Source organism: Rhopalosiphum maidis, chromosome 4 (genome assembly GCF_003676215.2).
Source record: "Rhopalosiphum maidis isolate BTI-1 chromosome 4, ASM367621v3, whole genome shotgun sequence".
NCBI classification, from domain to species: domain Eukaryota; kingdom Metazoa; phylum Arthropoda; class Insecta; order Hemiptera; family Aphididae; genus Rhopalosiphum; species Rhopalosiphum maidis.
This window is the reverse complement of record NC_040880.1, coordinates 39,690,255-39,714,022: the sequence shown is the minus strand read 5'-3', so window position 1 is coordinate 39,714,022 and position 23,768 is coordinate 39,690,255. Positions and strand designations below refer to the sequence as shown.

Sequence of the window (23,768 nt, the reverse complement as noted above, 5' to 3'; positions counted from 1 at the left end):
AATATATAATAATGATATTTACTTATAATTTAATTTAACTTTACTAAGTCAGGTGTAAATATAGTATCATTATTGCAGTACTTATGACTAGGTGTGTGGTTATTACATTCCTTGGATATTATTACTATTTCAAGTACAAAAATAAGAATAAAAATTGTATTCAAAACTTCCACGACACCTTTCCCTCCTCTAAAAAAAAATAAGATATAAAATAAAATTCTAGCAACGTCTTTGGTTATAATTTATGATTAGCATCATTATGGTGATAGTATTATTAACCATGATTTTAAAATATAAATGAATAATTAAACATAAAACATATTAAAAATTAAATACTGGTAATATAAACGGATAACAATTATATATATTTTAAATATATTCCAAAATGCAGTCTAAGTTAGAGAAAGTTACGGAATTATTTATGAAGTGTATTTAATATTATAGTATTTACCTATTCAAAAGGTGTAAAAAGACTAAACACGGTATATCTGTATATGTATAAGATTACCAAAATAGCCTATTAGTATATATCTTAATTATAGTTATTACGCATGTAAAAACATTTAAAATAAAGAGTTTATTGATTTTAACATTAGCAAAAAAAACTTAAAAACCAAATTTTCCGAAATTGTCTTGCAGAAAAGATAATACGTTCGCAATCGCGTTTCATTCTCACGAGACTGCACCTTTAATTATCACAATATACGTACCTAACTCGTATTATGTATGGAAAGTTTGAAATTCCACCGTCATATTAATAACCGCAGTGATGTGAATGCACATGATGGCATATGCGATGACATGGGAGTGGTGCTGCAATCGTTATATGGATTCGATTTAATTCAATCAACGATCGATTTAATATAATTTATTATTATTATATTATTATCACCGGTGTTATAGCTGATCGTCGCTCGCACCGCCACGACTATACAAAATATTACGTGTGGAGTTTATAAAGTTTTTCGATTCGCGTTGTACTTATACGTACATGTATTTCGGCGAGACGATGAGTGAGACGAGCGTGACGGAAGTGGTCGGAAAAGTGCGGTAAGGGATCGCATATCCATATGTATACGTCGACGATGGGCGATATCGGGCAAAGGAGTGACGTATCGTGGGGAAGGTTTTCGGCCGAGAGAGGTGTGCTTTTCGATGAATGGGAGAGGGCCTACCGCGCGTGTTGTGACTCTGAGCAATTAAACACCATCGTCAACACCACGCATGGCTTTCCGGGTGGCTGTGAAACTTCCGCTAATAACACAATGGATATAATATAATGCGCATAACGCGGGGAGTTCACCTATATAGTATACTTTATAGCGACTACATGGAGTAGCGTTTGGGAAGGGAAACCGTGTAAGTTATGATATGACGCGTGCTCGTGAAATCGCGACGCCACAGAAAATGTTTGACTTTGAAACTTCATTAGACGTGACTTTTAATATATATATACGCTTCAGTCTAACCTGCTAACGCGCGCTGTTTGTATAATTTCGTATAAGTCCAAACATCATTTGCATTTTTATTGAAGCGACTAGAGTCACCCACAAGATTGACATAAAAAAAAAAAATCAATCTGTACTCCTATGTTGAATTTATGTAACATAACGATTAGATTAGCAGGATAGACTTTTTGAGGAGTTCTTTTTTGATGAATAAGAACATTATATTATTTTAAAAATAGTAAATATGACATTTTGTTTTTTTGTTTATCTAACTGTTTAAGTATTATTGACCAATAAAATTAATTAATTAAAAATACATTACTATTATATAATATTACATATAGATACATATTGTGTATATTATATACATTGTTTAATAATTGTTTTGAATTACAATTGTAGAGTCTATACTATAGGCCCTATAGGTTAGATGTAAATAGAGATATGTCTACTGACACATCTTTATTTCATGAAATATATATTTAAAATTTTGTTTTAGAGTAGTTACAAAAATTAAAGTATAGCATATTGGTTAGGTTATTAATTTTTAATGATTTTTTTCGGATTGCACAAATAATATTTTTCCCACTCTTCTGAAATTTAGTAAGGAATTAAACTGAAAAAAATATCGCCCATGATACAACAAAGTAACAATTACATGATACAACAACCTACACAATTATTTTTCTCATTGCACAAAATGTGTCTCACTGCGCACTAAAAAAAGCTTGACTTGAAAAATATAAAGTTATAGTTTTATTCTACATTTTTATGACATACAATTTACTAATTTCAGTATTTAATCTAAAAATAGTGAATAATGTTCAAAATGTATTTTACATTCACAGTCTACACTCTATTTTCAAGTTTCAGTATACTATTTTTTAATTAATAATCACTGAACAGTGAACATTGAACATCTGTAATTTCTAATTTCTTATGAAACAAATACCACTTTATTCACGTGACAGGTGTGAAGTATATAGTTTATATAGTAGTACACGAATTTCATAGTAGTGAAAATACCACAAACCCAGACTTGTGTTTAAGACCACAGTACGTACTTGACATATTTTGTGTAGGTACCTATACCTTCTTCAAAATCGATTATTTTCTAGTGAAAATTATCTTTGATTGTGTCGTGAGTAGTAAGGAAGAAAAATACCATAACATATTTTGTCTTTGATTTGATGCAATCCTTTATCAGAGAACCATTCAATTATTCAGAGAATAAGATTCAATTTTATCGAGTTTCGAGAATAATAATAGCCAAAAGTCATCACCGAAAATCATTACTCTATGTATTGACAGTTTAAATACGAATTTAAGTTAGCAAGTTTTGTTCGATCAATAATTTGAATAATTTGATTAGTATACATTATCGTAACTTTCAATACTATCATATTAAAAACAGAATAGGAAATGACAAAGTAAGTTGATTGTTTTATTATCTTATACTAATAAGTAATAGCTAATAAATAGCAATTAATATCACAAATTCACAATGAAATAAATGTCTAATAATGATATTGTCATTATAAAGTTTGATTTATTATTGTTGTCAGCGTATCCATATTCTATCATAATATAGGTATAATAGTTTGGATAACATTCCTCGAAAAATACACCAATTTTAATTGTAGGCACACAATGTGAATCTAAAAATAAAATCTAAAAAGTAATTCTTCGCAGGTAGTAGGTAATAGAGAAAATATCACACCAGGCAACCAACAACGGGTTAGTTCACCTAACATTCATCCTAAATATTAATAAATAATAACTGACAATATGAATTATTTTAAATTGAATAATGTTCGTCAATATTACGTTTGTTCTTAGTGCTATTAATAAAATTAATTTAGCTGTGTTAGATTAGGACAACAATCAAATAAATTTAGATAGTATAATATTATACACGGATATTTTTATTTTTCGTTGATAATATAAAATTCAAAAAATTATACCATTCAACATTCATTACAGCTTATATTACAAATAAGCTTTGTACTAGTTTGTAATATAGACATTTTTCAAAAATACTTTTATAAAAATGATTTATTAAGAATACATATTTGTAGAAAATACACTTAAAGCTGTTAAAACCTCAACCGACCTTAATTCACTTAGATAATAAGCACTGGTAATGAATAATTAAAGTATTCAGTATTATGGAAGATACATTATATTTAATTTTAAATATAGGAATATTTGTAATTTAGTTTATTTTTAACTTTTACATAAAATTAAAATTAAATTGAATATTTTCGTAGTTTTCAATATATTGTTTATATAAAACACACCTGTTTTTAACGGATCAAAATTAATAATTCAATTCTATTTAAAACTCAAATATTAGTTTCAAGATCCTACTAAACTTTTGATCAAAAACCATTTGGGTTTTTTTTATAGACCTTGGAACTGAACTATTTATTTTGAATGCTGTGCAAAAATTCAGTCGTATTGGCCTGAAAACATTTTCGTTAAGGTGAGTAGAAACTCATAAACAGAATCGACTTTTTAGTTTTTTGTTAACAAAACCAAAACTCTATTTCATTTGACCAATAACTCGTTTCGTTTTTAAGAATGACTTTTATCTCACTTTTTTATCTTTAAATTTCCATAGGTATAGTTCAATTTTATTTTTATCAGTTTTAACTTTTAGATACCTATTGTAAGACATCATAAAAAAGCCAAACTTTGATATTGAATTTATTTATAATACATATATCTACTATATTGTATATTATTTTTCTTTACACATCAATATAATAATACAGATTATATTTAAATTAATAAATTAACATTTAAATTTATATATATATCTGTGTGTGTGTAAATTTATAATAGAAAAAAGGATAAATTGGGTATAGGTGTACTCGTATGGCTGGTACTTTAAAAACGTATTTTTAGAAAATCATGATTAAATATTAAAATGCTGCAACAGTCATATTTACACACTTGTTTCGAACAATAATGATTTTGGTTATTTTGTTGTTTACTTTTGTATTTTTAATCGTTCTATGGACTTTTAGCATTATAAAAAAACTAATTAATAACTATTTAATGAATAGAAAAATCATAGGTACGCTTATAGTTTGTATCCATTTGATAAAAATGTAATTCGAGGAATTAATATTCAAATCTAATAAATTGTAATATTCTTATCAATTTAAGCTATAGGTACATGTGATTAGTTAGAAAATATAATATTAATATGTACATGGTTTTCAGAAACATGGTTATTTATCAGTAATTATTAACGTGTGATTGAAATTTTCTCAACCTTTTAAGTTCGATTGACAAAATTATAAAAATATTTGAATGTTCTAAATCATAATTTGTTGTGTCTTGTATAATTAATATTTTATTATACCAATAGAATTAAAAAATCCATTATGAATATAATGTTAAACGTTTACGTGTGGAATTTTTAAACAAGGTCATTACATATGTAATAGTTAGGTATATAAATATTATTATATATGATGTATTATGTAAACTATGTACGGCCTGAAAAGTCAGATAATCTATTAATATTTTCTTCTGCTTTCTTAGTTTCTTGTATACACCATCATAATATAAAACACAGTGTATAAATACTTAACCTATAAATACCTTAACTACTTAAGAACATAATAGTTTAAATACGCAATAGAAATAGTAATTTAATTCTTAGATATTTGTATGAATTATTTCAAGATTTTATAAACACGTAAACAAACATTAAATAAAATTTTATTTGATTTAACTTAATATACTATATATTACCTTTAATTGTGTTACTTTATCTTATGGTAATAAACTTCAAAAAAATAAATTTAGAAATAGTTATTGGCGTAAACAAATATAATAAGAAACTATTGAATATTCATAATTATATTGATAAAAAAAATTATTATTATATTTACTATAATAGGAACAAGACAATGCAAAATGAATTTACAATGTCATAATGTGTAATTACTCTATTTTTAAATGAAAATAATTTCTAATTAAAAATGGTAAACAATTTAAATTTACAACTATGTTATAATAGTTCTCATGAGATGTAAGAAAAAAAAACTAAAATTAAAAATACATTATTAAAGTTTGATTTATTGTTCTCTGATTACAGTTTCAATAAAATGTCTTTTACTATTTAAAGTTTTTGTTGCATTGATATTAATATCAACAGTCAAAAATCTGGTGAGAGATAGAAAATTGTATTAATTCAAAAACTATACTTACGTATATCCTTACGATAAATATTTTTTGAATTTTAAAAAAAAAATTAAAACATTGAATGTGTTATTTTTGGTTCAAACATTCAATTTTTTCAAAATTTCAATTTAAGTTATTACAAAAAAAAAAAATGTTATAATGATGTATTTTTGATATTCTTTAATTAATTTAAAGAAGTAATTATGAAGAAGGTTGTATTAAATGTTCATGCATTTTAACTTGCAAGTTATAATTGTATTATGCATAAATCGAAAAAAACAAAAATTCAAATTGTCTATTGTAGAACGGTATTGATATTAAAATAAATTGTCCAATATCGATATTTAAATAAGTATATCGATGTTGATATGAATACATTAACATTTTTTATTTTAAATTTAAATTTTGATAGAAAATACATTTTACGATTTAATACCCGGGGTGGCCAACATGAATATGTACGCGATCCACATTATATCAAGAGCCAAATTATCTAATCTGTACTTTTATACCACAAAATTAATGAAGTTAGCTAAAATCTAATAAACATATCAAATTACGAAATATGAAATTATAAAATAATAATAATAATATTAAAAATCTTTTTTTTACATAAATGTATGCAAAAAAAATTAAAATTTTGGTTTTTGTAAATAAGACCGCGAGCCACATATGTCGATGAAGAGAGCCGCAATTTGGCCACCCCTGTAATATACCATCAAACAACACATTAGTTTCAGATTAATAATTTGACAGATTATGTATAACATTGTAACAATAGTTTTACAGTTTATTCTTGTTTTTAAATTGCTGTAGTTTTTTTATGTAATTATATATAAAAAAGATTGTTATGATTTTAAAGAGTGTAAATAAATACTTTTATCAATTTATTTTTGATATTACGATATTGATATACATAGATAATAAAAAATATCGTTGTAGAATGTTTTTAATTAATAAATAGCACAAAAATAGGTGAAATACTTCAAAAATTATACCATATTATCTAGAAAATTTTATATAAACATTTGACAACAATTTAAAATCTCTATAGTAATTCATTTTTGAATTACTACTAGAAAACATTGTGAAAACAATGAACACTGGTTTTACGTGGATATTACCGTTTTTCCGTTTTTTTTCTTTTCACTTTCTCCGATTATGCTGAAAAATACTATAGGAACTATTTATCTCCCAAAGTACATTATTGATCCAATTTTCTACCAGTAACCACTCGCTAATCTGAAGATTGAAAACCAATGGAAATCGCTGCTTATTTAATAATTATAAATCACTATAGTAAATGATAATAATAATAATTATTATTATTTACTGTTATAACTATTGTCACCGGTAAAGGTCAATGCTCTTTAAACATTTAAAGTTAAATTGTCTCCTACCATAATAGCATAGAATAATATAGAAGCGACACTCAACCAGCTGATCGGTTTACTGTATCCCTACGGTATGAAGTATTGGACTCTAAAAGCTAAAACCGTATCCGTAATCTGACTAGAAGTTGGTAATGTGTATCCCTATTTGTTACGATATTATAAAAACGGAAACAAATTATTTATTATGTTTATTATTATTATACTATTATTTATTATGTATTTTAATAAATCTTAGTAAAATGAATAAGTGCTACTGTTATATAGTTATTTGACAATAAACCAGTGTCAAAAAATTATAACAAAATATATTTCTTTGTGATAATATTGATATTATTTATTAAATGATAACGTATGTCACGCCCGCTGGAGACCGTGTTCAAGGCCAGAGACACCCGATTTGGCCAATATCAGACAGTGTCTATAGCCTGATAATAGTCACCTGTTACCAATTTTACATTGATATAATAAAAACATATACACACTGATCACACACACACACACAGTTTGCTTCCATCTGGTTTTGTCGGTAGTTGTTATATTCCTTTATTTTAACACTCGTTAATATTGAAAATATAAGTTCGTTAATGATACATTTGTTAACAATGAACATAATATTATGTTTTTTTTTACCGAAGTATAAAGTGCGACTCGATTTTTAATGGCTTGATTTTTTATTAAAAAGGTATTGGGGGGCACAATACAAAAAAAAAAAAATTGAAATGATGACACAATGTGTGCTTTAAATAATTACATAATCTCACTATTCTAAAGAAAATTTGATTTCCTTTTTTTCCAAAGTACCTATTGTAAGTATTCTTTAGGGTTAGATTTATTATAGTTATTTTTAGGGTTTTTACAACATTTTTTCTATATTTTTTATACTTTATATTATATTATACTAGTTAGGTTAGATTGAATAATACAAGTTAATTAGTGTAACCTTGCGTTAGGGTAAATATATTATATAATATAATGTATAATAATTTAATATTTTTAATTTTTTCGGTTCCTTTTTGTATTTAATGGCTTTAGACAATTTAAAACATAATTTATTTTGATTTATTAAATCAATATAATATTATGAAACTACTAAATTTTAAACAATTATGTATCTATTAGATTTTATTAGATAACTGTTATTAGATGATTATAATGATTAGATGTAATTTAAATGAATCTCAAGGTAATCATATTTGCTGTTGTACACGTCTTGTATTCTTAAAATATTTAAGCTATACTGTATTATACGAGTATAATATATACCGTCTACGTTTAACTAAAAATATATACTTCAACATTAAATACCATCATTTGTATACAATTTTTTATTAAATAATATTTCATTATATTTATTCTACTTATAATATCTGTTATTGCTTGATATTAAATTAAAAATATATAACTATTTATTTAAATTTAATAATGTTATTTTTTTATCTTATTCAATCAACATGAAACAAAATAATTTACTATTGAATACCTACTACAAGTAGGTAAAATACATTAATAATATTTTATTCGTTTTATATGCATGGAATTAAGTTTCAGAATATAGTTAATTAGTATCCATGTAATGTAAATAAATAATTTGAATTAATTTTATACATTTTAGCCAATACGGGTTTTACAAAAGCAAACTAATTGCGTTAAATTGAAACTTTTTTTTTTACATTTGGTAATGCTTATCGTTGATACACGCGTATGTACTTAACGGGATTGTAGATTTTTAACCTTGAATACAGTATCATGACTATATAGATACACTAGTGTATATCATCACATAGAACTATTCAGAAGTGTTCATTATACGATCAGTAACTATAGTTCCATAACCAAGTGATTTAGTGTGTGTGCGCGAGCGTGTTTTTTTAGTTCTTTTTGTTAACATTTAATATAATATATGACTAACTAACAAAATACTGCAATAGTTTGTATGTTTTAAAAGCGTGTGTGGTATAATATCTAGTATGGTTGAAGTGTACTAAATATAAACCTAATATAATAGTGTGTACAAAAAATATATAGAATCGTAAAAGTAATTTTCTATTTATATACCTATATTCTATAATATTACAAAAAATAATTATACATAAGCATTATTAGATGTCGCAATATCAATTTTTATTTTATGTCAGTATATACTAATAACACGAGAACATTTTATTTCTAGTTATTATTATCTGAGAATAATACTGTTATTCTAGTTTTCAAACTACTATTCATTAGAGCGTTAGTAGTTAAAAATGATTACTTAAATTACTTCAAAAAATGTTCAGAAAAATATGTTCTTTTAAAAATATGAAATACAAAATAAAGTTTGCCGTTAAAATAAGTAAATTTAATGTAGGTACAATATTAATTTATTTAGAGAATATAATTATAATCCCAATAAATTTTATAAATTGAAAATATTACCAAAATTGAAATGTATTAAAGCATTTTTAAATCATTAAGGTTTTTGATAAAAAAAAAAAAAAAAATACAGATTTGTTGATTGTACAAAACGGTTATTAGATATTAATATTATTCATTAAAAATAATAGTTTTAATTCAATGGTAACAATGATTCATTAATGCATTCAAATTTATAATTTTTCTAATAAACTATCATCTTACGCTGAAAAGAGTAAAATTAGCTCGCGTGTAAACATCCTGTAAACATAAAATATTTTCCTTACTTTTGTTATTGACAAATAGTATTGTTAGACATTGTATTTTAAAATAGGTACTAGTAGCTAATATTCCTTGTGGGGTACCATCTAGGTATATACTAATAACATTAATAAATGTACATATTACATGTGGTTATAATGCTTTCAGGTTGCACATGAAAACTAAGAACATAAAATAAAATACAATTATGAAATACATTACGATATTGGCAATTTTATTAAATTTTTATGTTAACGCGATTAAAAGCTCGAATATACTTGTTTTTGTGCCATCGCCATGGAAAAGTCACATCGTTTCTTTCCAACCATTATTTTTGGAATTAGCAAATCGTGGCCATAATGTTACAGTAGTATCAAAGTTTATAGTTAAAGATCCACCACCGACATATACACAATTGATTCCTTCTTACGTTTTTGATATTGACGGAAGTAAGTTAAATTTATTTTCTAGGATGTCTATTATTATTATGATTTATTAGCTGTTAAATTTTAAAATATCATTGATAAATATTTAAAAATATAAAATATAATTAATATATTTAATATATTAATAATTAATATAATTAATATTAATAAATAATATAAAACATAACTCCGTCAACATTTTTAAATTTTTCAAAAAAATAGATTTAGATAAAAAACTGTAAATATTACAAATTTTTCATTGTACCCCTACAATAATAAGACAATGTCTCCTTTTATATTGTAAAACTATAACTTTTTGTAATTATAGGCTAATAATCTTTGTAATTGAAGCCTTTTAGTTAATAAAATATATTTATATATATAATTAAATTATGGTTTTACATGTTTATATAATTGATTTTTAGGGTCAGATTTCTTAATGCGTGAACGGAGTATAGATTACTCGTTTATCGAAGACCCAATAACACGTAGCACCAGTGGCGTAAATTGGGCTAAATTGTTAGGGTTGCAATCAGTTTTTAGGTTGGGCAGGCTTCAAATCAGCTGCCATTTATATTTTTTGTATAACACAATACCTAATACAATATAATATATATATATATATATTATAAGTATAGATTTAAAATATTAAACTACTTAACTATTAACTTACTAAATTTATTTTTTAGTTAACGAATTTATCTTTCATTTTAAGAAATAAGTTAATTTATTTTTTTTTACATTCACTATTTCAGTCGTTTTTTTGTCAAAAAATATTTTCATTGTGAATTTATATAATGATATAAACAACTGAACTGTTTTTAATATGTATATTAAATACCTTGTTATCAATTTAATAAAATATTTTGTGGTTCTTTATTAAAAAATACACTAATACTCTATTACAAACACACAAATAATATCTGTATGAAAGATTTTATTTAATAATGTAAATTAATTATTTTCAGCTTTTAGGCACCTTAACTATTATTTAGATGACTATTGTTAGATAAAACACAATTAAACACTATTAATTAAAACACATACTATATAGAAATACTGTATGTTGTTTGAAATATAAACATTATAGTCTATAATTTAGTTGTGTGTTGATAAGAAATAAAGTACGGTAACGAATAAAAAAAAATATTTAACTGAGTTAACCAAAAATTGTATTAAACTTTTAACTTTTACTTTTTCTTATTGACGCATATCAACTTAACTGAGTTAAAAAAAACCATTAACTTGCCGAGCCTTGGTTTTTTACTGAAGGAATAATATCATTTACTGCAGTAGTAATCGGCGGCCTCTGTAATTATTATCAGCTACCATTGAGACTCGAGTCGGCCGATCACAATAAATATACATATTGGTATAATAATAGAAAATGATTAATAACAAAACTATAAATAATTGTGGAAAGGATATAAATATAATAATAATTCCAGTGCTTCAAAACAAAGTTAAACATTGGTTCTCAAAATATAAATTAGTTAATTTATTATTATATTGATATTTCAATTTTTTGAAAACTGAAATCGTGATTTTTTTGGAGTCGCAAAAAGATACTCTTGCGACCTTTTGATATTTTCAGGGGTTGCAAGTGCGACCCCGTGCGACCCCCAGTTTACGCCACTGCGTAGCACGATACTTGTTGACACAACATTTATGTTTATATCAGATCCAGAAGTACAGAAATTTATTAAGTATGATCAATCAAATTTTGATTTAGTCATTATTGAATCATTCTTTCAAGAGTGTACTGTAGCATTGGGACATAAATACCGAGCGCCAATAATTTCAATCGTACCAGTACCTCCTTGGACAAGTGTATCTCAATGGGCAAAAAATCCTTCAGATTTTTCATACATTAAGGACTTTATGCTCGATGGTGGAAAGTCCCTGACTTTCTGGGAACGATTCACTAATAGCTATATTGGGTTTTACTCTTTATTTGTCGAACTCATTACATATCTTCCAAAATTGGAAAATATGATGGATACCTATTTCCAATACCCGGGATACGAAAACAGACCTACGATGGCGGAGATGCTAAAAAACATATCGCTTAGTCTAATTGACTCTGATGTAACAATTTTTAGTCCTCGACCCTATGTTCCGAATTTTATTGAAGTACCAGGTATCCACGTTCAACCGTTTAAGAAAATGCATAAGGTATTGATTCATATTTTATTTTAGTATAATTATTTTTTGACTACCTATCAATTGTTATTTATAGTTTTATACAACATACGGTATTTTACGTATATAGAGACTACAAGAATTTATGGAAAAAGCTAACACGGGTGTTGTTTATTTCAATTTTGGCACTATATTGAATGTGACAAGTATACCTAAACAGTCTTTGCGCAGTTTGATCAATGTATTGGGTCGATTAGAACAGAAGATTGTATTTAAATGGATTAATAATGACACTCAACAATTTCCAAACAACTTTTATGTCAACTCTTGGCTCCCACAAAGAGAAATCCTAAGTAACACTTTATTTGAGAATAATAATTATTTATGTTTTGAATTTCCATTATTATAGATCATCCAAATTGTAAAGTATTTATTACTCATGGAGGAGTCCACAGTATTATCGAAACGGTAGATGCTGGGGTTCCAATTATTGGATTTCCTGTTTTTGGAGATCAGTTTCAAAATGTAAAAATCAGCCAAGAAAATGGGATTGGTATTATGAGTAATATTTTTACAATAACTGAAGAGATATTTGAAAAAGATATTAAGCATATAATCAATGATAAGAAGTGAGTAATTGTGAATACAACTCAAATTAATTATTAAATATAATATTTGTTTTTTAATTAAACTAAGTTAAACTTAAAACGTATCAATTAACATAAATCACTTAAAAAAAAAAATGAAAAATAATGTTTTTAGATTAATTATGTTGGCGCCGCAAAATAGCGGCATAATCATATTATTTAGTGGAATAGGTGGTAACTGAGCTTGATGGACGTTCGTAGCTGCGAATGAAGCATTGACGGCTGTTGAATTATGAGGCCTTTTCAAGCTAGTTAGTTCTTGAATCTGAGATCTGATCGCAAAGTAATCTTGTTCAAAATTATCCCTTTCTAGCTCAGTATCCTCTTCCTCCCCAACAAGCAACTTTATCTGTAATTGTATTTCATCAAATTTTCGGTTGATTTGTGGTAGCTTCTCTTGCCTGAATTCAAGTAACGATACGGCCTGCTACGTTGGATCAAACTTGTATACAAACGTACGAACACGTGTGAGAGAGGCCTTTATTACACCCCTTTTTCTCTTTAAATTTGTCAGAGCCTTCTGCTCACTATCATCCAGCACCATATTGCTTGGAATAATAAATAATTGTATGCTCACGCCTAATAGGGAGTAAACTAATGAAGCCTTTCAATATTAAAAAATATGTATTTATATAGGTGTGTATATAACTTATAATTGCATAAATATTAATTGCCACTCCTAAAAGAATTTAAGCAATATAACATAGAAACAGCTTGAATAATATATAAAAATTACGGTTCAGTGATGCAACACTAAATATATACAATATTATACTAATTTAGACTTGAAGAACTGCGGAACATACAATAACTTATATATTAATATATACGATTCGCAATAATAAAAATAATAATAATAATACACAATATACTACGATAGCCGTAACAGAATAATTTTACTATCAAATCAAATGTTTGCTAAATAAAATAAAATAATAAGAGTTTACAATAATAGCAAGTGACTGAAGTTCAGAAAATTATTATTATATGCCAAATAAGCCACACACAAATATTAATACTTCAATGCTTATAATAATTATAATCGTTCCATTACTCTAAGATAATACGATATAACTTATATTAAAATATTATGCATAATCACGTCGAGGTCACCAAATGTTGGGGCTGGGAACGGACAATAATAGGCCTTCTATTAAAATTAATAATTATATGTATGTATATAATATATAATATATACATATATATATAGCTGAGTTCCTGGGTTGTATAATAATACAAATAACTAAATAATGACTTGCTAAATAACATATATACAAAGTATAAATAAATAAATAAATTAATATTTTAACTATTACAATAGAATAATACTCGTGTTTTAAAATATTTAACTGGATAATACCACAGGTATAATATTAAAAAGCGTGGGTGTTTTATTTATAAATATATTATGACGTCTACTTTAAAAACATCAAATGTATTGTAAAATTGTTATTATTGTGGAATGTTATTAAAGATTTTCGGAAAATGTTAAAAGAATGTCTTCCATTTTTCGTGATCGGCCCATGTCAGCTCTCGATACAGCGGTATACTGGGTGGAATACGTAATCAGACATAAAGGTGCTCATCATTTACGTTCTGCAGCAGTTGATTTAACGTGGTACCAATATTATTTATTAGACGTTATTATATTTCTTATTATAATCGTATTATTTTTTATATGTATTTTATATTTTATAACTAAACGAATTATGCGATTACTGTTTAATTTGTTCAAACAGAAAACTGATTAACATTTTGTGAAATTTTAAGATATACTTGTTTTACATTTCTACGTAGAATATTATATTGTTATTTGCTTTCAATGTTAAAGATGTCATAAAATATAATAGTCACAACTTATATGGGTATACCTAACGAAATATTTTTGAGAACCAAATATATTTAATTCTATTCGATAAATTCAACAAATCTATGACTTTTTGTTGTTATCTGTGAGACTTCGTAGTAAAAAAGTTTTACTACTAAATTGTTTATCGTGCATGCGATCCACAGTCACTTGGAAAAAGTGCATCACCATACAGGTAAAGAGAAATAGCTAGATTTCTGTTATAATTCTTATAACTTTTTTTTATTTATTGATTGTTATTATTACTAAAATATTTTTATTTTGTGCGTTATACATGTATATTAAATCGTTATTATTATTAATAATATTTTTCGGCGTGGGATTGTACAGTTGTACACCCATACAAAAAATATGAGATATATAAGTCAAAATCGTATTTCAAAAATATTCAAATTAAGATGATTGAGCATAATATCATTGATTATAAATACTATAGATCGCTCACGTCAATACAAAATACGCTGCGCGGAAATTATTTCCTATAGAGCGCGTTAAGGTATTTTGTCTGCAATAAAATTAAATAATTAAATATTATTTATAATCGTCCGCCGCTGAATCGTCATCGTCGCTGACCACCGTCGTACGTAATCGTATTTCTGTATTTATAAATAACTTATTTATACATCAATATTAAGAAAATGTTTTGTATTTTTATTTCTTTGATTGGAATCAGTAGATTTGAGTACACGGTACGAGTGTACGACGTACATAGATTAATATTTTTAGTATTATATTCTTTAATAATTTTTAAAATGTCAGATGATAAATGTGCTTTTTATAATTGTAAAATGAATAGAAGGAATTCTAAAAATGTGATTTTCCATGCTATTCCGAAAAATACTGAACTTCCTAAAAAATGGATTTTAAACTCTGGTAGGAATAAATTAATATTAATTACAACATTTTGTATTTATTCTTCGTATAATTTTGTTTTTCAATATTTTATTCCATATTATAAAGGAAATATTAAGCTAGAAACATTAAGTCCAAAAAAGCTGAGAAAACGGTATATTTGTTCTCATCATTTTGATGCATCTATGTATATGAACTCCAATGCCTCAAATTGTAGACTTACACAAAACGCTGTGCCTACAATGTATTCAATTAGTAATTACTTTAAATAAATTACTCAGCTATAATATATATACCGCAGTACTAGGGCTGGATTTGACGGAAGGTTTTAAGGGCACTTGTCGAGGACAAGTTTGAGGGGCATCCAGATGCCAAAATACTAGTAAAAAAATGTAAAACATTTTGACCCTCTGTATAGGAAATTTGTATAAAAATATATCACTTTCAAAAATATAATATATTGATTTGTATTTATATAATTTGGGGTTCAAAATTAATACGTCAAGATATGTCACTTGAGTACAGTGCCGCAACTAGCGGGGGGCGGGGGTTCTCAGCATAATCAAGGGGCCCCAAAATGTACAGAAGTCTTAAGTGTAAACTTGATAGTAGGCAGTAAATAAAAAAAATAATGTAACTAAAATTATTAATGATTTTGCTAATCAAAAGGCTGTAAGAAAAAAATTGTTGTAAGTAAATGTTATTTTGTAAAACATATTTTTAATTTTAACTACATAGATATGTCGTCTTGTAGTAAAGAGAGAAATCAGACTATGCGCGCAATACATGCGTTTACCTTTTCTTTATTAATTAAGACTCGTTATTTGTATATATTGCGCACACAACCACACACCTCAAGTTACTACCTTCTTATATGTATATATATCCACCTTCGTCGATATATATATATATAAGGATTTAATTATATGGTAAATTGACTTACCTTAATTTGATTGGAGACCCGCTTGATATTAGATGGACGAAGGAAGAAGAAATGGACTTGATATTGAAATACTTTGGATTTATTTTTAATCAACAACACAACTTATATATTTGAAATATTTATTATTTAAAACGTAAAATATAATTTATTAAGTATGACTGCCACCAAGGGCGAACGCGGAGAGAGTGAAGCTCTGGGGATCTGGCCGGTGGTCAAAGGGTATCATCCGAGCACAGATTATAACGGTTCTTGTAAAAAAGGAGTAAGGACATAACTATAAAAGACCACAGATGTTTATTATAATATAAAAATCTGTGTGACCGTATTATACAATGTTATAATATAATATATTATATTGAGGGACATAATGATGACACTCTTCTTGTATTAACTAGCTGTGAAGAGTGGCTATCATTACAGTGTGTATAATATTTTTATTATTTTATGAATATTACTGAATATTTACTCATATGTCCATACATTTTATAATTATGTAAGTCTCATAAATTAAAAAAAAAAAAATTACGATTTATGTTTTTTTACCGTTCAAAAAGTTGAGCGACCACTTTATTTGTATGTTATTGTACTTTTTTATCAAGGTATTAGATTATAATACAAATCAGGATTTTTATAATGATCGATAAAATGTTTTTTATTTATTATACTTTATTAATAATGTCTAGTTTCTACTTAAACAAAGAATATTATGTTTGATATAAATTAAAAAATGATTAAATAAGTAAAAGATTATTGATAAAAATTCAAGTACATACCTAACACAATGATATTTATGTAGATTTTCATAATTTAAATCTTAGTTACCAATTAAATATTAATTAATTTATGTATTTAAATAAGGTATAGATACTTAATTTGTATCAAGATTTCACCCAATGACCCAACACTAATAATATAGCGCAGAATTATTCTTTAAATGGTTCTTAAATTTGATTTAAGCATTGATTTTATATTATAAAATTATTGAAACCAATGATTTAACTGATTTAAGAAAAAGCAATACACATGTAGATAAAACACACACGTGGATTATCCATCATTTTTTTTATAACTTCTTAGATATTGGGTATTTTAAATTGTTTTACTGCTTGGGCATCTGAAAGACTACATCCGGCACTATAGACCATAGTACTAGGTGCAAGAATGGTTATTTTTAAAATTGTAATTGTTTCATTACTAAAACTATAGAACCAGAAACTTCTAATAACGCATCTTCAACTAAGACTTCGGCTAAACGAATGTCACCTGTTTGTAAACAAACAGTATTCATCGAGGAAAATATAACTGAAGGTAGCATTAATTGTAACAAAACCTATGATACTACACCAGTAAAAAAGGCAAAAAAAGGTAAATTAGTTTTTAATGAAATCCGTTTTAATTATTCGATTGAACTTAACTCCAAAAATGATAGCCAACCATACTTAAGTGCAGGCTGTAAAAGAAGTTTTAAATTTTTCTTACTATAATTATAAAAGTAGTCAAGCGTAAGTCAATTAAAAAATGTTTGACAAAAACCCTAATCAAAGGCCGATGAGTGTTCAAAATCGACAAATATTTGAAAATATTAATAAAACAATTTCAACATTCAAACTAGCAAAAAAGATTTGTCACAAAAATAATGTAATATCAGTACCACCCTGTTTTACAGGAATGATATTGTCTTTAACTGCTTTAATACAATTATTCGAAAAAGAAAAAAATATATTTGAATTATCGGACAGAAAAACATTTTTTTTTATTCACTGGAAGATTAAACCAAGACCCACTTGAAAATATGTTTTCAATAGTAAGACAAAAAAAATGGATATAATAGAAATCCGACTGCTTGACTTTTTCGGACCTGTTTTGCCAGCATCTGTTCATTTACATTAATGAAAACATCAGAAAAATGTAACTGTGAAAATGATGATGATAAAAGTTTAACTGTTGACTTATTGTCTGATATTAAAATTGAAAAAAAAATAAATGATCAATTAACAGACAAAAATGAAGATACTCCAATTTTTGAATCACTGAGTGATTGTTCGAACTCTTCATCAAGTTTTTCTATTTTAATTAATAAACTACTACCTGTATCTATGCTCTATACTTTACTTTGCTGGTTACTTAGCTAAACACTGTATTGACAACGTTAAATGTCAAACTTGTTAATTATCAATCATTGAGCAAGACATTTTAAATGACCTTAATCAATTATTGATAACCTTTAAAACTTTTGGAAATATAAGTAACCCAAATACTCAAGGCCTGAAGAAACCATCTAATTATTTTGTTTTTCTTTGTAAAATTGGACTTAATACTTTCGCCAGAGTGTTTAATGACATTAAAAGTGAAAAACGGTTATTATATCAGATGTTGCAGATTAAATTGAAAGATATTAATACAAAATATTTAGAATTTGAACAATCGGAATGTAAAGATCACTACATATTATGCTTAAATTGCTTCTTGTCACTAGAATAAGCAAAAAATGTAAATATTTAAGTAATGATGAAAAAACCTATAAGCAAACTAATAAAATTCCAGCAAAATTAAGATTTTTAACCAATAAGTAAAATTATATGATTTTGTTTATTATATCATTATATAAATATAATATCGTATATTGTTTATTATAATGTGTAACTTTTTAGTTTTAGTATTTATTTTGCGACTCAATACAAAAAAAATGTACCTAATATTTGGTAATTCATAGGAAAATTAATTTAATGTAAAAAGTGTATAAAATAAAAAAAAAAAAAGCTTATGTTGTTTTTAATATTGTATTGTATTTAAAATAATGAAATTGGTATATTGGTAGTGTACCAATAAGAATTTCAGTAATAATATTTCAGAAATAACAGTATTTATTTACTATTTGATCATAATTCAAATAGTACTTAATTTATTGCTCTTATTTTTGTACAACGGACTTAATTAACCGATTTTGAAAGAGGATAAGTTCGATTGAAACTCAATTTATCTACGCCAAAGAATTTTAGCCCTCTCAAAAATATACTGTTATTACGTCCATAGTTATCAGTTATCACTGTTAGCAATTGACGATGATTATATATTTTTTTTAAATATTGTTGGATTCGATGGTTGACGAATATGTGCGAATACTGCGAATGTGCGACGGCGGTCGACGTCAATGACGAAGCGGTTACGATACTAGCGCTCGGAGAGAAATCTGCCAGAACTAGGCAGGTAACGATAGCGCTGCATAGCGGCATCCGTCACTTGACGCGCAGCGTATTTTGTATTGCAATGAGCGATCTATAGCATTTATAACTGATGATAATATGTATATCGTAGAATTTCTTATGTAGTGAGTAAAAAGATTTATGACTATAACTGAGTACTAAAGATATTATTATTTGATTTTAAAAACTATTTATAATTTTTTTGTATAATGTTAATGAAATATACATTGGTTTAGATGAGATTTCCGATTCTGTGCAAATGAATTATGGTTATACATGATTAGATGCCGTAATATTGTTTTTAGTAATATTAATCAATTCATTTGGTACATCGTGTGGGGAATTAATTTTTGTCATGCCGTAGACTCGTGATTCATGTCGATCAACGTTTACGTCTTTTGATGTAACGATAGCACTATCGTTATTAGGTTCGGACATATGATCAAACTCCGTATTATTATTTTTAATAACGTTTACTGATTCATTTAGCTGCATCGCGGGTTCATATTTTATTGACGACACCGGTGTTGTGAATCGCGATTCGTGTTGGTAATTTGAGAAATCGATTTTTACGCCATCTGGAGTTGTACGACTGTATATAAACTGAGGACGTTCTGTGTTTAGGATATTAAAAATACCACTAGATCCCGATAGTATATCACTAGTATTTAAACCAGGCAACGAGTGCCCGACTACCGATACAATTTCTTTGGTTCCCGCCAACATTACGCCCAACGATAGTATACTGATTATTATGAATTTAATAGTTTTCAAGAATTTATTAACACATATCAAGCAACGATAACGAGTTCCGTTCATACGGTGTTTACGTTTTTCGTTTAAAATATCCTGTTCAATATCATGTTCTAAATCATTTATCACGGACGTGATTGTATTTTTAGTATTTAATGCTAAATCTTGTTCCGGCATGTCTATTATCGTATCTCGTTTTTGTCTACTATTGTAGGTCTCTGGTTTATATATATCATTTAATTTAAAATTATTACTTCGATACGTTACACATGGTATCCCATTACCCATACCGGACAATACGTCCGCGTGACATTTATCATCATCCATGCGTATATAATTATATTACGTAACGAGCAGTTGTAGAAATATCTCCCGGAATTTTAATACATTTGTTTAGTAAACATTTCATGATATCACCCAACAAAATAGTAACTCGATGCGTCGACGGTTATGAAATAAATACCGTGACCGATGCTCGTATACTCGATACGGTGCATTTATTGTCTTATGTTAAAGATTGTTTCGCCCGTATGGGTTTTTTAAACGTGTACGGAGCTAGTGTTCGACAATGCGTAGCTTACGATTCATATTGTACGGCTGTAGTCGGTGAATATTCAGACGTAAATGTATAAATATTATTTTTTTTCAGTCAAAACGACATATTACTTGCATACATTATAAACGCTCCGGGACCAAAGAACGAGCAAGTATAAATATTGAATTACGTGATGTGTATATATATATGTTTTATTTAAAAAGTACATAATTGTTTACAATCAATAATACATGTTAAAAACATATAAACTATACAATGTTTGTGTGTGCCATCATGATTGTTTAGTTGACTGGTACGTATTCAATACAGTTCTCGTTCTATTGAACAAAAAAACAATCATAATTTTAATTATGTTATTGTATAACGTAAATAATACATTTACCGAATCGAGGTGTATGGTTCTTGTTTTATTGTCATCTTAGTCTGATTTTGATTTGATAAATATAAATATCGTTTTAAACAACTCCATTTAGAAACACTTTTTGAATACAACTGTGGTTCCGACAAGTTTGCGAACGCTGGATATTTTTTCAACATGATGATGTATACGTACTATAAACTGAGCAAATGCGACACTTGATATCGGGTATCTGAACTAAAACTGTCATACCGTTTTTAAATTTTAGGTATATTTAATGTTGTCGATTTTTTAGGTATGGGTACTTTTATTGCTTACACTGGGTAAATATTAATGTGACAGTTCATAACGAATAATACTGATACGTGAACATTTTTTATGATGTGGTGGGGATACCGAACTCTGTATAAATACACGTGCGGGCTCGCGCGCGCGACAGACTCTGTCCAGTAGTTTGGTCGAGAACAGAGTCTCTCCCGGGTCGGGTGACGGCGTCCTCTGTCCATGTATAATATATATATATAAAAGAGAGGAAAGGGAAAAGATAATACTGTAATAATAATAATAATAATAATTTTCAGGAAAGTTTTTTCCGACGAGACCCACGAACATTCACGTTATGTGGCACGTTGTATGATATACGGTGTCTGACCGTAGAAACTATCATGTACCACTTGATATTCATGTCCACGAATGATAATAATAATAATAATTTTCCACAAAAGTTTTTTTCGGTTACGCCGATCGTAACATGCGTTATGTGGCATGTTTTATGATATACGACGATGATACTAATAATACACCACCGACACCGTACCATGCGCGTTATGTGGTACACGGTGTTTTGTACAGTCATATATCGTAAAACGTGTCACATAATATCACTACACATGTAATAATACCTGGTACAAAATAATAATTTACGTACGTAATAATTTTTAGGAAAGTTTTTTCCGACGAGACCCATGAAAAATCCACGTTATGTGTCTCACGGTCGGTTTTGCGCCATCGGACCGTAGGAACCACCGTGTACCACTTGACGTCAACGTCCACTGTAGCCGTGCGCGTTATGTGGTACACGGTGGTTCCGACGGTCCGACACAGCATATCGTAAAACGTGCCACATGATGCGGTAACCGATCGGTGTAGCCGAGAAAAAATTTTTCTAAAAATTATTATTATTATTATTGAACGTCAAGTGGTACACGGTCGGGTTTACGGCGACGGGCTGTAGAAACCACCTCGTATGGCGTAACGTGAGTGTTCGTGGGGTCTCGTCGGAAAAACTTTCCTGAAAAATTACTATTATTATTATTACAGTATTATCGTTTCCCTTTCCTCTCTCCTCTCTCTTTTATATATATATTATACATGGACAGAGGACGCCGTCACCCGACCCGGGAGAGACTCTGTTCTCGACCAAACTACTGGACAGAGTCTGTCGCGCGCGCGAGCCCGCACGTGTATTTATACAGAGTTCGGTATCCCCACCACATCATAAAAATCAGTATCCCTACTAAAATTATAAAATTAAATTAAAAAAATATTATTATTACGTTTACGAGCGCGTTTTACGATATACGCGTATACAGACTACGTACGTTCCGACGAATATAGTATTATATTTCTTACGTAATATAGTACCATATTCAATTTCTATACCATTGTTTTAGAGTAAAATAATAATAAAATGTTGAAATTGGCATTCCTTTTGATTTGTTGTATCCATTATTTCCATCAAGCTTTTGCCGACGATTGTGAAGTATTTGTGTGGAAACAACAAGATGAACAATATTGTTTAAACGGCACTAGAGTTGGAACTTCGAACGAGTGTCGTAACGAAAACGGGACGTGTGTGTCGAATCCGATGGACAATTTCAATACGGAGATATTATCGGTTGTAGAACCGGATCGCCGCATCATGATATGCAGATGTTTATCGATTTAGGACGTACCGGTAAAGTTATAAGCGTCACGCCAAATAACGTTGGTGTATGGCTGACAAACGGGAAAATGCCTTATCGTAAATGCATTTTAATGAACGAATTTTATGAAAGGTTGATGAAATATGACAGTCCGATTTCCTGAGATTGCTATAATATGTGCTCGTTAAAATATGTCGTCGATACAAAGATGAAAAAATTAAAATAAAGTAAAACCGCGTACTTTGATCGTTTTGGCTCCAATGACTTACGTATTTCCGTTGTACGATACGTACAACGAACTATTTTTTTTTGCCTTTATTAGATCATTTTATTTTTCAACTAGATTTTCTAAACACCATCGTGTAATGTCCACTATTATATTACTACTATAATAATATATGTT

The 23,768-nt window shown here is 27.6% G+C and overlaps 1 protein-coding gene across 1 annotated transcript; it reads left to right on the top strand.

The window, feature by feature from the left end:
• Positions 1–8,849: 8,849 nt before the first annotated feature.
• On the top strand, positions 8,850–14,659 carry LOC113556215 (UDP-glucuronosyltransferase 1-7-like). The gene is made up of 7 exons (XM_026961033.1): positions 8,850–9,077; positions 9,863–10,143; positions 10,545–10,621; positions 11,746–12,294; positions 12,392–12,614; positions 12,671–12,890; positions 14,383–14,659. Exons 2-7 carry the CDS (start codon positions 9,903–9,905, stop codon positions 14,657–14,659), a joined length of 1,587 nt encoding a protein of 528 aa, XP_026816834.1. The 5' UTR covers positions 8,850–9,077; positions 9,863–9,902.
• The last annotated feature ends 9,109 nt before the right edge of the window (positions 14,660–23,768 follow it).

What these genes read in the sequence shown, in the direction of transcription:
- LOC113556215 (XM_026961033.1), top strand. Translation starts at nt 9,903, where the DNA reads ATGAAATACATTACGATATTGGCAATTTTATTAAATTTTTATGTTAAC. An exon ending in CCCACAAAGAGAAATCCTAA is followed by an intron (nt 12,615 to 12,670) that starts GTAACACTTTAT and finishes CCATTATTATAG; the next exon opens with ATCATCCAAATTGTAAAGTA. An exon ending in CATATAATCAATGATAAGAA is followed by an intron (nt 12,891 to 14,382) that starts GTGAGTAATTGT and finishes ATGTTATTAAAG; the next exon opens with ATTTTCGGAAAATGTTAAAA.